Source organism: Chroicocephalus ridibundus, chromosome 3 (assembly GCF_963924245.1).
Source record: "Chroicocephalus ridibundus chromosome 3, bChrRid1.1, whole genome shotgun sequence".
NCBI classification, from domain to species: Eukaryota; Metazoa; Chordata; class Aves; order Charadriiformes; family Laridae; genus Chroicocephalus; species Chroicocephalus ridibundus.
In genome coordinates, this window is record NC_086286.1 from 20,601,699 (window position 1) to 20,617,565 (window position 15,867).

The window sequence follows — 15,867 nt, forward strand, 5'->3', positions numbered from 1 at the left end:
TCTTTACACAAAATACAATCCTTGGGGGTTTTTTATTTAGTTTTGAGCTAATGGTGTCCTAAAAGAGCATTTCTCTTACTAGGGTACGGAATTTTACAGCTTTATGAAGTCTGAAAGCTCCAGCTTCCCACTGATGAGGAAATTTGCTGGCTCTACGAGCTCCCATCTGGGCCGAAAGCTCCCCACTGGGGGTTCAATGGGGCGCAGACAGGGAAGGCATTCACCCCCTAAAGGCCCTGCTAGACCTCTTTATTTCCAAACAGAGGGAAAAGTAAGAAAATGGAAATAAATCTCATGAGGAAAAACATCCTGCATTTTAATTGAAAAGGCAAATGCAAAGTTTAAAAAAAAAATTAATAAAAAAGCTACACATCATGACAGATAAAACAGTAGAATAAATATATATACATATAGCGGTCTTCAAAATAGTCGTATCTTAAAACGTATAACAACTCTCAGGAAAATGACAGGCAATACTAATAAGAGACATTCTGTTTAAATATTTGGTATTTTAATTTACAATCATGCACTTTCTCTTCTGTATTTATTTCGGGAAAACATGGGGTCACACTGTAAAGTTTTGGTATTAGTATTCTCTTTTTATTGTTCCTTTGGAAAAAAAAAAGTGTATGATTTTTGCTGTTCGTTCTGCTTCCTTAAATTACTGAACACAGCCGGGTTCTGTGTCCAAAGAGGGAGCAGATCACTGCGCAGAAGGTTTTACCCTGATGCTGGTCTGGGAAAAGGGGCAGCTGAGTTAGATGTGTTCATTCGGACTCAGCCTTTTAAAAAAAAACCTACTTTGTCATACCCACTTTTGGCAACAAACGAAAGAATGCCTTCACTGATGCTTCATCTTCTCTTGATCTTCTCTTCCTTTTGAAGTTACCCTGTTTTCAGTGTGATGTTTGCTTCCAAGGGTTTTTCTTCTCATTCTGATGATGTAAACTGGTAAAGAGCGAGACAATCCTCCCTAGCACACGGTTCTGCTGCTTCCTGCTGACAGGTGTATGACAGGTACCATGTCTGTGCTGTCAAGAGCACAGAAAGTATACTTGATATTTTACTAACAGTAAGACTCCTGAGATCTAAAAAACAAATCAATTCTTCAAATGTTAACAATGAAGGTCTTGAACTTTGCATCTTTTAGATGACGGCTCTTCCATCTTCAGTGCTTGTAAATGACTGGAATCAGATTTGCCCTTATCCAAGACAACAGTTATACCGGACAGAAGGTACCCTCCACCTCCGCTCATTGTCAGTTTTGGATGGCTTCGATCTGGTAAGACCTTTAAAAAAACAAAACCCAAAACAAACAAAAAAGCAAGCATCTGTAAAAATTCGCTCTATATGTGCACATCGAATTGTGTATTTTAAGCTTACAGTATAAGATGTAATTTTTTTTTCTAGCCATCACAACAAGCAGCAATTTGGAAAGTGTATTTCTCTTTAAAGGGCCAAGTATCTGCATCCCAGAAACCAGTTATAGAAATACGTAGGAATACAGGCTACTGCCCTACTGATTACTTCTTCGTGGCATTTCCAGCAAAAGTACAAAGTTAAGGTTTGGGATACATGAAAGTCTCATTAATGTGTTCAGGACTGGTGTACTTTGCAAGAAACCACAGCTGGTCTAACAAAACAGCACTCAGTAAGATGGTAATTTCCAGTTCTGTCACTATAATCTTTCTGTAGCCACTCTTACGGTAAGACGTAGCAATGAACCATCACTTTCAGCTACATCACACTTTTCCGTAAACGCTTTCTCTTCAGTTACGCTTCCTCCTTGCTTCGACTGCCATCACAGGTCTAAGCTGATTTACCTGTGTCCATGAGAGGGTGCAGTTTTGTTCCTGACTGCACTCGGCCACAGTAACCCCTGCCAAGCCTAACACTTGTGAACATCTTCACCTGTCCATCTCCTAATCATTCCCAATTTGGTTGCCTGATCAATAGTCAGTAATTGTGGCCACCCTTGAATTAAGCCATCCCATAAATAATAATTCCTTGTAGACTCCAGAAGGCTACGGGCAAGGAGTAAGTCAGAAAAATGCAAGAACCTCTGCAGAGGTGGTAGGCTGCTTAGAAGTCAGATGCTTCCGTGTCTTCATAGTTGAGAGAGTACTCCATGTTTGCAAACATCTTGTTGTTCAAACAACAGAAACTTCTTGTTACTTTAGTTCCAGGAAATGTGTTATTCGAAGACACTGACTTTGTAAGTCACCGCCATTCTTAACGGTACATTTTTTTTTTTCAGCTATCAAACCAACTAGAAATGAATAAACACTTGCAATATTTTGCTACATCTCTCTTACACAACATTAGATTGTCCCTGGCTTTAGGCTAGCCACTACAGCAGAACAGCTATTGCATCTGTCAGTGTGCTACAAATATTTCAGCAAATGTTTCAATGAAATGCTTTGTAAGAATAAACCATTTCCATTTGCCATTGTTGCAATGAAGCATTAACACTCTCAGAGTATTTCCCCACTGCTCTCAGGCAAAACAAACGCATGAGCTTATACATAGTTTCAGTCAGTCCAACCCCACAGTTTTTAGAGAGTGTTTTGCTCCCCAGTATTCATGCAGTTTTGACAGCCACTTACTGTAATCCTTACCTGGTAGTTTCGTAGCCAGGTTTCAGACAGCTTTAGGTTAATGACACCGCCTCTTTCCCTCAGCTTCGTGTAACATTCTAATAATGGCTTAAAAAACCCAGAGAGTAGGTTATACAGCAGAATAATCTCAAACTTGAACTGTAACAGCTAAAGTAACACACTTGATTTACCTCTTTGTACTGGCAGTAGACAACAAAAGGCCTGGAAGGAGCAACAAATTCCAATAAAGAAAGCAGTAAAGGAGTGGGATGAAACTTGCTGGCTACAATTAAGCTGCAAAAGAAATTTCATGCACATTAGTTTTCTGCTTCTAAAAACTACTCATCAAATGACATTTTCTCCTATTTAGCACAGCGATCAATTATAGCTTAAATGTTGCTAATCAGCATGTTTTCATGGCTCTAACAACTCCCCAAACAGAAAAACAAATCACGATTTCCTACTTGCATAATTAAGAGGATAAAGCACTTGTTCCCTAAAGTGCGGTATATTAAATGCATTGCAGAAGCACTCATTTCAGCTGTGCTGAGCTCCACAACAATTCCTGCAACCCAAGAATTTGCATGGTGCTTTCTCTACCCTAAGACCATTGTCCAGATATTTCAGTTTTGTGACTGTTAATTGTTGCTTAGGATGTAACCTCAGTCATGATTCTTTAAACTGGGTAATCTTCATAAAATACGTTTTTATATGAAAAAGTTATTATTTAAAGAGAAAACAATCCCTTCGTGGGCAGGACTAAAAATCTTTTTAAAAGCAATTATGTCCTTGCCAACTTAAAGGCTTCATATTTTATTCTTCATCTCCATTTTAATATTACATTGTATCTCATATTTACAGATGCTTAAGATTCTCTACAGATTAATCTAGAGTTCTTAATAAAAAAAATCACTGTGAAACTGTACTGCAAGAAATGGCTAACATTCAATCAGTTAGTAAGTTGTACTTCTGCAGAAAGAATGCGCTAATTAAACTACTTCTCTAGTATACAGTTACTATATGAAAAGACCCATCAATTAATTAACTAACATTTGTTCTCTAGGGGACTGCACAGCACTGGAGATACCATCAAACTTACCTAACAAAAGGGAGGTAAAAATGGATGTTCAATTTTCTAAACACTATAAAGAGGTGAGAGAATTCCTTTGTAGTTGTTTCCATTTTGGTTTTCTGCTGGCCATGGCCTTATTTAACCCAAATTCTAAACTTCAAAAAAATTTGTGCTCAGTAATTAACCAAGTGGACCAGAAAGAAAACAAGAGTCCAGACTATGCCTCGGAAGGCTTGGAGCGCGGCACTGACGCTGCCAGGAGCTCTGCCAGACAACAGGAAGGTCACAGAGAGATGAGAGAGACTGCGAAAAATCAAATTCTGTCCTCTCATATGGCAGCACATATTGCTGTCAGCAGGTAGTCTGGCCAGTCACGAAATTAATGTACTGGGTGAGAAGGGAGAAGGAGGAGGTAGAGAAAGGGCAGGGAAGGGTATAGAGACGGTGTGTGGTCTAATTCTGAATGCATGGAGTGGCTATAAACCAATTTCTGCTTTCATTGTATCAAAAAAATTTAATAGTCTATCTTAACAGAGTCTTCTTTAGAAGAATACCAAATCCCTTTCTTTTTCCCCCCTAGAAGACCTGTGACAGACTTCAACTCTCATAAATGGAATTGAACAAACAAATCTAGTAGAGGGACCGGTTTACCACATAACAGCAGAGAAGGCATAAATTTTATTAAAATTATATCTTCTACATTAAGTAGGAAATATTGTAAAATTCAGGACCTCGAGAAGTAGTTCTCCTAAAACTGGTGCCCATCTTTACCTACTGACCATCTTTTTAAATTCTGACAGTATGTCCTAATCTTTCTTCCCACCTCCAATGTTAACCAGCTTTTACCTATCCTTTCCCTGTTTCTCTCTTGCAAAACAAAACAAAATCCTAACTTCGCTGCCTGCTTCCACTCCCGGGCCAAGTTGTTGGTTTGAAGCATTTCTTTACTCCATGCCAGATTTTCCTGGCTTAGCAGTGTATGTACCCTGTGGTTTTTGATCTAAACAAGTGGTGGGCTATAAAAGGCTGATGACCAAAGAAAGGTGATCCTGACTGAGCTATCTGGGACAGTGCCTTCAGACAACCATTAACTTCTCTTCCCCCCCATCACGCTGAAGATTTCCTAGAGCAAGAACTCACTCATCCCTTCAAGGATATAATTTGTTATAGATTTCATGCATTACAAAGGACAAAAGAAGTATGCAAGTGATTGAAAACAAATGAGCAAGAGACAAATCCTAAATAGGCTTCCTTGAACTCAAACTTCATCAACAACTGAATATACTATTCTACACTACAGGAAGAATCAAGTAAAGTCAAATATTACTTTTCACTTTGCCATACCATGCACTGACGTTAATTATAATGATGGGTGCAGGTGACAAAATGCTACCGCTGTTTAGGCAGTGTAATGGTCATCCAGGGGCATCACCAGCGGCGCTGCTGCTGCCAAAGAGATGTGCAGCACTTTTACAAACCTCCTTTAAGGCTTTAGTGCTTCAGAGAACACAGAATGACCCGTTTCTGCATCTTTACAGAAAAGGCTAATTCTACCACTTAAATTTATAGCATTTAAATATATTAAAATATGAATGAGCATGAGTTAAAACATTTCATAATAATAATCAGAAAAATTATACACAAGCATTTAAATATAACCAATAAATATGTATTAAATTTATCCTAGCAGAAGAGCTTTATTCCCAGTGAGCCAATATTCTTTGGAGGAAAAATTAATATGAATGTTATTGAATTAACTAAATCAATGTTACTTGAGTAACTCAAATCACTTCAGCATTTGTTAAGAACATCATGAAAAAGTCACAACCACCATGAGCTCTTACACTATTGTGGGGCTGAATTTCTAGGAATATATTTATTGTATTTGTTTTAGGTGTCTGATACTAAATCTTCATGTTAAATTGTTCCTTCAGAACAATCGATCCTGGCTAAAGCAGGTAAAACGAAGTTATGCGTTTTTTCTTGTGTAAAAAAGAGATGAGTTTCTAAAAACAAAACCAACCAAACAAATAAACTCCTGAAACAACAAACTTAATTCCAATTTAATAAACTTAAAATCTCAGGTTCTACTTTGCCAATTGGAATCCTGTGATTTTTATCGGCAGTCATTTTATATTAAATTCTACCTGGATTCTGTTTCTCTTTGGATAGAAATATTTTTTTTTAATGTTTACTCATAGCTAGTCAAGAAACCATGACTTTCAGATCATGAAATTCCAAAACAGTTAAAGAACAGAAAAAATCTCAACCAAGTAAGAAACAAACAAGACCAAAGACACACCTGGGTTAACTGCTTGCTTGTAAATATTAAGAAGAAAATTGGGGTATTTTAAAAACAAAACTTTTATTTGTTTTGAAGGGAATTTTTTTCTGTAGATGTGTTTTCAAACAGAAGACCTTTCTGACTACAAGCAAACTCACCCATCAGCATTCTTCTGTGTCAACAAAGCAGCAGTTTCTATTAGCTTTTTCCTTCTCTCCCATTGTTTTCTTTGCTTTTCCCGAACCTTTGAACAACAAGACAGATAGTTTGCACTTTAATTGGTAATTATATATTGGATCGGTATTGCATGGACTGGATTTTCATTATTTGCATCTTAGGTGGCTTAATGGAAGACAAAACACAACTTCCAGAGTTCCATTTTAACACCTGAATAAGCTGTATTTTAGCATGTCTGATTCAGACAGCAGAATTTTAAGCATATAGAGATTGTAAAACTTGAATAGCCACAATAAATATTCTTACATTGTCTTTATTTTCTTTTTCTTTGTTCTCTTTAAATTCTACATCTTCAGCATTAATGTCCATGGTGTCTTGCTCTTCTGTTTGGTTGATCTCCATAGCTGTTTCAGTAGTAGATTCCTCTTCTATTTCCTGTAGTGAAATCTGCTTCTCATCAGTCAATCCGTTGCTTTCTTCTTCCACTAGCACGTTATCTTCAGGTTCTGAAGGCAGAGTCTCTGTAGAAAATGTCCCCGAGAGAAGACTATCCACTTTGCTGAGAGGAAATTCATGAAGATTATCGAAAAAAGGTTTTGGAAATCCAAAACAACTGGTAGCAGCTCTAACAGGTCCCCCTCCTGGATACATCTGAATAATGGATCCATAGCCTATGAGAGCAAAAGAATTAAAAACACATTGGAAAGCCATGACTTTTGGGACAAATGAAGCAGACATTTAAGAATAGGTAAGTAAATTGCCTGCTCTTACTCTAACCTTAATCAAATTTAACAGGCTGCTAAAGTTTGCCTCAAGGTAGAAAATCTCTATTGGAAGGACAACAGTTACTGCAACTCAGAACGACAAGGTAACTCAAAGATTATTCAAGTATTAAACATGTATTTAGGACCAGCATAGAACATATAAGCAGTGACAAATAGTTAGAAAAGCTAAATAAATTGAGAATGAAAAGACAAATTTTCTACAGTTATAGTTACCTATAACTCTATAGTTACCTATAACTATGGAGTGGTTTTGATAAAAAATTAAAGCTAATTTAAACAGCGTTAATAGGCAAAGAATTTCTTTAACATCCAGACTCTAAAGGTAGAGATGTCATATGATTAAACATACTAAAAGGAACTTTTAAATAGTTATATTGAAATTGCATCTTATTTATCACATCAGAAAGTACCTCTATGGCCAAAAGTTGCTGAAGTAAAAACAATTTATAGTATAACTGCCTGTGTGCTTCTCAGCCAAGAGACAGCACATCTGGGTGCACAACACTACATCACACTTCCTACCTTTCCAGGCTTCTGGAATATAATTGTTATCGCTGTTTAGTGTCTTTGAATGATTTACAATGAAACTAATTAACTGAGTTTGAGAAATAAAAAACAAGTCAAACTTCTCCTAGAATAAGCTCAAGAAAATGTCTTATACTACCTTTAAAATACACATTTTGCAGATGTTAAATCCCTGGGGCAGTGAACAAGAGGAATGACAACATTTTCAGTGCTGTGGGCTGTTTGAATTCCTGTGTTACTTTTCCTTTTATCTGCCCTTCACTTTCCTGGACTTCCCAGGTGCCTGGAAAGAACCTGCATACAGACTCCTTGCCGCCTTTTCTGAACACAGTGTCATTATGCTATGACAGAAACTAAAATACATCTACAGACAGTGATAGCAAATTTAATTATTTTTTTTTAAATAGTGAAAAATAAATCCAGCTGAAACATGCAAAATACAATTTTCTCCAACGGAAATACAAGTACCTCTTTGAATACTGGAGACAGTAAAAGTAGATTTCAAAAACTGAGGAAGCATTTTGAAGTACTGCCTTTTAGAAGTATCACTGAGATGGGGATTTCTTAAGTTTCAAGTAAGCCCTCAGTCTCTATGTGACCAAAGCTACTGTGTTACTTACCTCCCATTCGCTCCATCACCGCACCCAGCACCAGGCCTGCACATGTTTCCATTACAATCATCTTGTTGCCAGCACGGATGTTTCCTAAAGTCAACATCTGAGCTAGGGTGTCATACCGCAAGTGGCTAGAAGACAGAGAGTTTGAGGAAATATCAAAATTAGTTTTCTTAAGAGTTAGAATTACTGCATATGAGGTTTTCTAAGAAAATAGCAAAAGCAGGCTATGAAGAGGGTGCACATAATAAAATGCACATCTCATGCTATGGGAGTCAGACAAAATATTTTCTGAACTTCTTTTCAAATTTTTGTTGCTCTAACATGTCAGTTTTGTAAAGAACAAATGGTATTTTAATGCATTTCCTAATCCAGAATGTATCCTCAGTCATTTTCATCTGTTTTGCAGTAGCAGGCACCACCTGCAATCCCAGATCAAAACCTAACTCTAGGCACTGCAGCGTCTGCACTGATGAGACTCAGTGATGGCCAAGGAAATCACAACTAATCTTAACAGATAAATAAAGCTGAGTGAAGGAGATGGGGGAAGGAGAAGGAAAAAGGTCTGAGAAGCCTTAAATAACATAAAGTTGAGGGTTTTTAAGTCTTAGCATGTTAGATCTACTTTTACTGCTTTAAAAACAATAAATCTGTCCATCTTAAACAATATCTGTAACAATGTATCATTTAATTTAGGTAAGTGAAAATCAAACAGCTATATCTCTGTCTTTATTGCCCCCCCCACCGCCACCCCTCAGTGTTAACCAAGTTTTTAAATTCTAGATACTTCTGATTGAATTTTGAATCCCTATCACATTAAAGACAAAAATGCCTGCTTCTGGTAGGTGGGTTGTTATTTTGATTAGTGAGCCAGAAAACAGAGACGATATGCCACTGACCAAAACCAGGTAGAAGATACCTCTGAAAATGCAAAGAGCCTCTGTCTACAGAGGTAATTAGCAAGACAGAGGTGGTAGGGAAATGGTAAAAGCTGACGCTGCTTGCAAGAGAGTTTTCTCTTCACTGCAAGAGCATAATGATTCATCTTCTACATCACATTATTTTTCATTAATTTACAATCTTTCCAGTAACAGGAAAACAAGAAGAAATGTGACGAGTGTTATATACTCTGGTATAATGCAGGTATTTTGAAAAATATTAAATATCTTTCTGTTGTAATTTGAAAAAAGGAGCAAAATGAAAGCTTACTTAATTTTTCCAGGTTCTCTTGCATAATACATTGTTGAAAGAATGCGAGTGGATGGCTTCACAATTGTAATAACTGCCTCATATCTGTAAGAAACACACAGTAATAGTCTTATTACAAGCTCAACAAAATAGAGAACTACTAAGTATTTTCCACATTTTAAAATTCACTTACTTTTTTTTCTTCTTCTTTATGTATTTATCTTGAGCAAATTCTGTTTTGTCTCTGAATGTTGTACTGTTCTCTATTAACTGTTGAACTATTTCCTTGGAAAAAACAATTTATTTTCATTATAGCTGGTATTTATTTCCGATTCATTTCATATATAGTATTTCTTTAAAGAAACACTGAAAATATTTCCTTCCAGTAGAGGCATGTATACCATTAACTTCTACTGACATTAATGGCAAAGTAAATTTCTACTAAATAACGTGAAAAGTGAGGCACTACCCTGACTACATGCAGGAACTTAATCATATACTTTTGTCTCTAGGTGTTCTTTAATTACATAATGCCAGCATGAAAATGACAATGCTTATCCTGTAAATGGGGTATTTTGTGGGGAAGGAGTCTGTAGGTGTCAGAACTAACTGATGAGAGAGGGCAGACTCATACGGCCAGAAATGAAGAAAAAGCAGGATTGTTTCTCTCGGCATCAGCAAGTCATTGCTTCAGCCCTTACTGTGAAGCCTCACTACCTACGTGTTCTTATCCCATGCTGAATGTGAATGAGACTACCCTGCTTTCTCAGTGATAGCTACTTTTAATTATCCTGTATTTAGAATGAAGCTGAGTTATGTTTATTGCCAATTATTATGTAAAAAATGACTTGTATTCTGTCAGTCTAACATTCCCCATAGTAACTAGTTTGCGTGACAGTACCCTGTGAAGCTATACAGGCAAATATACTTTACAAAACCAAAACAAAACAAGGAACCTGATGTCATGTGCAATATTTATTTCAATCCAACTCCCTCTTTGGGTCTCTTGTCTAACTTTAGCATCTCTATCTCTGAGAGCATTTTTTTTTTCCATCCTGTGCTAGTTCTTCCCCTGTACACTGGCTACTTACCAGACATCTCCCTTCATCTGCCTCCCAAATTGTGCTAGACTCCTGTACCAGCTCCTTGCACAATGTCAAAACTCTGTAGTATTTACTATTTCCTACAGCACTCCCCATGACTTCTTTCTCTACCTCCCACGTTTTCACAGAATTCCAGTTTTTGTTTCCTGTTCTCTTTGTTCTGATCTCTTCCCTTTGCCAATGCAACTCTTCTTCCTCATACTTTCAGGTTCCAGCTGGAGGGATCATTAAGACCTCCAACAGAAAAAAGCTTTCATTGCTGAGGGTTTGCCTCCATGCCTGCAATACAAGAATGAATGGTGCATGGTGCTATTTCGGTTGTGATCAAAGTAGTTTAACTGCTAAAATTGTAAGTTTCTATGAAACATGTATAAAGAGCAATAGTATAACCTGGCCTCACAGGAGTTTGGAGAGGGGGGTGGTGAGGAATGACAATGGAGAATTTTCAATGTGGACACTGCATCTCCCAATGCAGTTTAAGAACTTGCTCCAAAATATAGTGGTGCAAGTACTTCTCACTTTCTATTGCTGTTTTTCAAGCCATTATTTCTTAAAGTTGTCAAATGCTTAAAATGTACTATTAATGTTGTGAAACAGTGTGTCTTTCTTTTTTTGCTTTATTCTTGAAAAAAACAGATTCAGTACATGGGTTGTTTGGTTTGGTTTTTTTTTTCAGTAAAAATTCCAGTGAGGAAACCAGGGAGCATCTCTGTAAGGCAACCAAAACAAGCCAAAGGGAAGCTGCGTCACCCTGCAATGCCCTGGCAGTACGTACCATTTTATATCTGCATCCTAACACCTATCCCTCAGGACCTGGTAAGGATTTGGGAAATGATGGGAAATCAAACCCCATTAACACTGAGGTGGGTTTACTTCAAAGAACAAGCATCTCTAAACTGTGCCTGCATCCCAAAGACATTCCATTCACAAACATGAATTCAAATTTTACATTTATGGAAGAATAATATCTATTGCTGCTAATACAACACAGTCTAAAATGAACATTCAGCTACAGTTCAGAAGCCAGAGTTAACAAAGTAGGATAAGAATATTTTAATAACCAAAAATAACAGTATAGTAGATGTATGGCACAGACATGCTGAGGACATACAGAAAAGCCAGAGTGATGTTCTGCCACGGATAATGAGACCAAACAGAAAATGTCAAAGCTATCAGAATGATTAGTACATTCTTCTCAAACAGGTAACGCCACGAGCAGCACAACCATGGAAACAGAAGAAATACCATTCTAAACTCCTTGGATCCATCCATGATTAAGCAGGCAAAAGCAGAACAGCTGCTCTGAAGAGCAGCAGCAAACAGCAGGATGCAAAGAGGAGATGAACTTGATGTAAGCATGAGCAATTTCTTATTTTTATTAGAAAGGGTAAACCAAAGATGAGAGAGAATTTTGCCTGGTAACATGTGCACAACAGAACTGGCTGCAATGGTTTATTAACATTTAAGATGGCCTCACTTCTTTTTGACAAAGTGTGAGGTAAAATCCAGTCCCTTTTCTAACAGAATGAAACTCATCTCTTGAGAATATTCTTAGCTTTTGAGGTGCAAATAAAACAAAGGCATCACATGTGTTTGGCAGGTATTGCCTAGAGGCACACCCATAGTACGTTTGTTACATAGTGTTATTTGTTAATACAATGGTGTTTATCCATAATCCTTTCCTACACCTTGGGTAGTTAAATTATTGCACGATTTTGATATGTGTAATATAGAAATAATATTTTGAATGTTATAAACAAACAAAACTAACAGGTGATTACATGAGTTGTATTTCCATAACTGTTTTAATATTTCTTTTTGTCTGTTATGACTTCTGATGCCGTAAAAATTCATACTTTACTCTCTATTGACAAAGTTGCCAACCTTACATGAAGTTTTCTCTGAAAATAGCCTTTGCATTTTTGTAAAAACAGATCTTTAGGAAAAACATGACTTGGGCAGAAGAACAAAGAAAAAGCACTGAAGCCTATGCACCGATAAAAAGAATAGCCTATTTCATAAACTAAAATAAAACCGTCAAGGTAGCACAGAAATGACACCAAAACCTTATTTTTACCTGTCCTTTAATACCCTTGTCCTTCAAAGCCTTTATGTCATCATGAGTCAGTTTTTGAGACTTTCCATCGTCAACTATGTTACGATTATCTGTACCTGCTTCTTTTGTTTCTAAAGGAAAAGGATATAGATTTGTAAAATCTAGCTCTAAATATCTTTAAGTTGGAGAAACATATGATTTTAGTTTCACAGAAAGCACACTTCTCAGGATTAAACCCACATGCTTCATGGCCTTGCAACATACTGCCTAAGCAATCAATGAAATGTAGTATGTAAAATACACCTTAGTATATATATTCACCCAAACTAAGGTTCAATTTTTCTCCCGTATTAAAAAGCTTATTTGTTACAGGACTAGTGAAACAGCAGATCAAGACAAAACCATGCACTTTTATGACAGAAAGAATATAAGTAACGTTAACAAATGATTAACAGAAAGCTTTTCCATCATCTTTGGTATCATCAAAGTAGCAAATTAATTGGAACTCATTTTTCCAACCAGTCAATCCTCTGTAATACCTGTGGTAGACTCTTCCACCTCTTGCTTTGGCTGGAGGTTTCCACCACTAGTTACTTCAAATGTAGTTCCATAAGTATGTCCGATGGCATTGTCCAGATAGAACCACTGCTTCTCAAAAATAATTTTTCTGAAATAATAAAAAAGTTAATGATATTAAAAGCATTATTTTTACTATATCTGAAACCCACAATAGTTGAAACTAAACTATAGCTTCATATATGACATTTTTATCTATATCCTTGAAGAAAACCAGGACAAGCATAAAAAGTGAAACCAGCCACAAAACCACATTAAACTGAAACTGGTTAGGAAAAGAATAAAAAACTTAAATTGAGCGTACAGTAAGAATTTATTTTTTTTAAGTTCAAAAGAATACTAAAATGGCAGATAAAACAAGGATATATCACTTGAATTACACAGTACCATTTTTGACAGAGAAAGTCAGAACAAGGCAAGCAATCAAATTAATCTAAAGTATATTAAACTACGCTGGGTCATGCAAAAGATGAGCATGAACCTGTATTTTGCAGAGCTCCTTTGAAATAACATTTGCCAAAAAGACTATGAAGAAAACAGACAGCAGCAGAGTGTGTCATGTAATCCTAGAAATGTTTAATACAAAAAAAAAAAAAAATTTTATTATCCCTTTCATTTTGATTGCACTAAGGGAGGTTTGCATTTTTCCTTCTTCACACAAAAAAGGATCCCCGAAGCCTTTCACTTTCAGGCTGACCTACACAGGTTTCCTTGATGACCAGAGAAATACCAGTCTTGTCAAATGAAACAGGTACCAGTGTCTATTAACAGCATTATACTTGCTCATGTAAATTCTGCCAACCCATATATTAAAAGACTAACAAAAGACTGGAAATGACTGAAAAGAATTTAGATAGATAAAAATTATGTGCATGCAGTCAAAATTCATTTTGATGAACATCCTAAACAGAATATCCAACCACAGCTACCATGTATTCTTGGACTGTCCTTACCCTCATCAGATTATAGAAAAGGAAAAATTAATGCAAAAGCTATTTAATTTCCTGTGGCAATATTTAACCTGACTTTTTATTCCTTCTTCCATGATAGGGGTTTTAAACAAAAACTGAGTAATGACCTAACAAACAGATCTTGACAGTGCTCTGCAAGCTAACAGAGTAACTAACTGATTTTCATGCCAGATTCTACTGGTGGACGTTAAGCCTGTCAATAACCAGTACTCACAAATTCCTAGGTCTGAGCTATGCCATTTTTAAACCAGTCTTGTTCAAGCATAGTACCTTTAAATCTCCATGCTACTGAATCAGATGTCTGGCCACATTACTCAATACTGACTTCTACACACTGGTCTATAAAATTGTCTGCTGCAAGGGGAAGAGCCCAGGCTGTGTCCCACTGATTACAGTATGTCCTGCTGGGCTGCAGGTGCTTCTTGCTATGCCAGCTGGCCTAGGAAAAAGAAATAGGAGACCTTTCATAGCATCCTCTCCAAAGCAGCAACTGTCCGGAACTGACAGCTAACATCTTCCTACAGTCTAAAACAAAGGGAACACCAAAGCCAATCCCTATTATTAACAAAGCAATGCTGCAACTTGCAGAAATTACACACCACAGTGAGATAAGACAGGCTGAGAGAGTTAGGGGTGTTCAGCCTAGAGAAGAGAAGGCTCCAGGGAGACCTTAGAGCCCCTTCTAGTATCTAAAGGGCTACAGGAAATCTGGGGAGGGACTCTTGATCAGGGAGTGGAGCAACAGGACAAGGAGTAACAATTTTAAACTGAAAGAGGGGAGATTTAGATTAGATATGAGGAAGAAATTCTTTCCTGTGAGGGTGGTGAGACACTGGCCCAGGTTGCCCAGAGCAGCTGTGGCTGCCCCATCCCTGGAGGTGTTCAAGGCCAGGCTGGATGGGGCTTTGAGCAACCTGGTCTGGTGGGAGGTGTCCCTGCCCAGGGCAGGGGGATTGCAACTAGATGGTCTTTAAGGTCCCTTCCAACTCTAACCATTCTGTAAGTATGATGAAGATACGCTTTCTAGGCTGCTGCGCCTTTTCTCCTTTTCAACGTCCACCAGTTTGGCAATGACAACACAAAAACATCCTAAACACCTCTCGATTTCTTACAAATAATGCAGCCAGATCTTCCGGGTTGTTGGGGTTTTTTTTATTATTTTTCGTCATAGCAACTGAGGCAGCATTAAAATCTTTCACCCTCCCTGACACATCGGCCTAGTGAGACCGGTATTTCTGACGAGCACGGCAGGAAAGCTGCGGGTCCCATCGGCCACACCGGGACACCCCCACAACTCACCCTTCCCTCAGGCGGGGCCGCGCGACGACCGTTGGGGCCGCCTCAGGCGCGAGCGAGGGGAAAGCGCGAACCTCGACGGAGAAAAGTGGGGGGAAGATAGCAAGCGGGACCGAAAGCCCCTTACCTCCGCCGCAGCACGGGCACCGCCTTGAAGACATCGTCCCGCTTCAGGACGGCGCAATCCCCCTCACAAATGCGCGGACCCGGCCCCAGCACGGCCTCCATGGCAGCTGCCGCTCATGCGCCTCCACCGGCGGGGGGAAAGCAGTGCGCAGGCGCGGCCAGTCCCCCGTCTGCCCTGCCATTGGCTGGCGAGCGGCGCGTGATGCGCATGCGCCGCTCGCCAGCCAATGGCAAGGCCGGGGGCGGACAGGAGCGGCGGGAGAGTGGACCAATGAGAGGTGGCGGTCCCGCCTCCTGCTCCATGGCGACGCTCTCGGGATTGGCTGCAGCGCCCGGAAGTGAGGCGTCGGCGGCAAAATGGAAAGCTGAAGGGAGCGAGGGTGTCTCCCCTCTCTCTCCTTAAGGCCGCCTATGCTAGCCCCGTAGGCAAATAATCCTGATTTAATTTCAGATATCTTCTGGTAAAGTTATTGGTTTTTTAGCTGTGTTTGTCGCCG

General features: G+C 38.5%; 1 protein-coding gene across 3 annotated transcripts; it reads right to left on the reverse strand.

Annotated features, from left to right (window-relative positions):
* Positions 1-292: 292 nt before the first annotated feature.
* On the reverse strand, positions 293-15,509 carry TRMT6 (tRNA methyltransferase 6 non-catalytic subunit). Of its 3 annotated transcripts, XM_063328320.1 has the most exons (11): positions 15,372-15,509; positions 12,941-13,068; positions 12,423-12,532; positions 9,436-9,527; positions 9,264-9,347; positions 8,061-8,185; positions 6,437-6,801; positions 6,112-6,197; positions 2,789-2,891; positions 2,619-2,705; positions 293-1,289 (listed from the first exon to the last, which is right to left on the reverse strand). In XM_063328320.1, exons 1-11 carry the CDS (start codon positions 15,470-15,472, stop codon positions 1,116-1,118), a joined length of 1,455 nt encoding a protein of 484 aa, XP_063184390.1. In that variant the 5' UTR covers positions 15,473-15,509; the 3' UTR covers positions 293-1,115. The 3 variants fall into 3 exon arrangements, with proteins under 3 accessions (XP_063184390.1, XP_063184391.1, XP_063184392.1); XM_063328321.1 differs by lacking the exons at positions 12,423-12,532; positions 15,372-15,509 and having other exon boundaries at positions 12,941-13,070; XM_063328322.1 differs by lacking the exons at positions 9,436-9,527; positions 12,423-12,532; positions 15,372-15,509 and having other exon boundaries at positions 12,941-13,070.
* Between the last annotated feature and the right edge of the window lie 358 nt (positions 15,510-15,867).

Bases quoted from the DNA above. Each gene is read 5' to 3' on its own strand.
- TRMT6 (XM_063328320.1), bottom strand. From the start codon at position 15,472: ATGGAGGCCGTGCTGGGGCCGGGTCCGCGCATTTGTGAGGGGGATTGC. The intron at 6,198-6,436 runs GTAAGAATATTT...TGTTGTTCAAAG, and splicing joins AAAAAGAAAATAAAGACAAT to GTTCGGGAAAAGCAAAGAAA. The intron at 2,706-2,788 runs GTAAATCAAGTG...GGGTTTTTTAAG, and splicing joins TCTACTGCCAGTACAAAGAG to CCATTATTAGAATGTTACAC.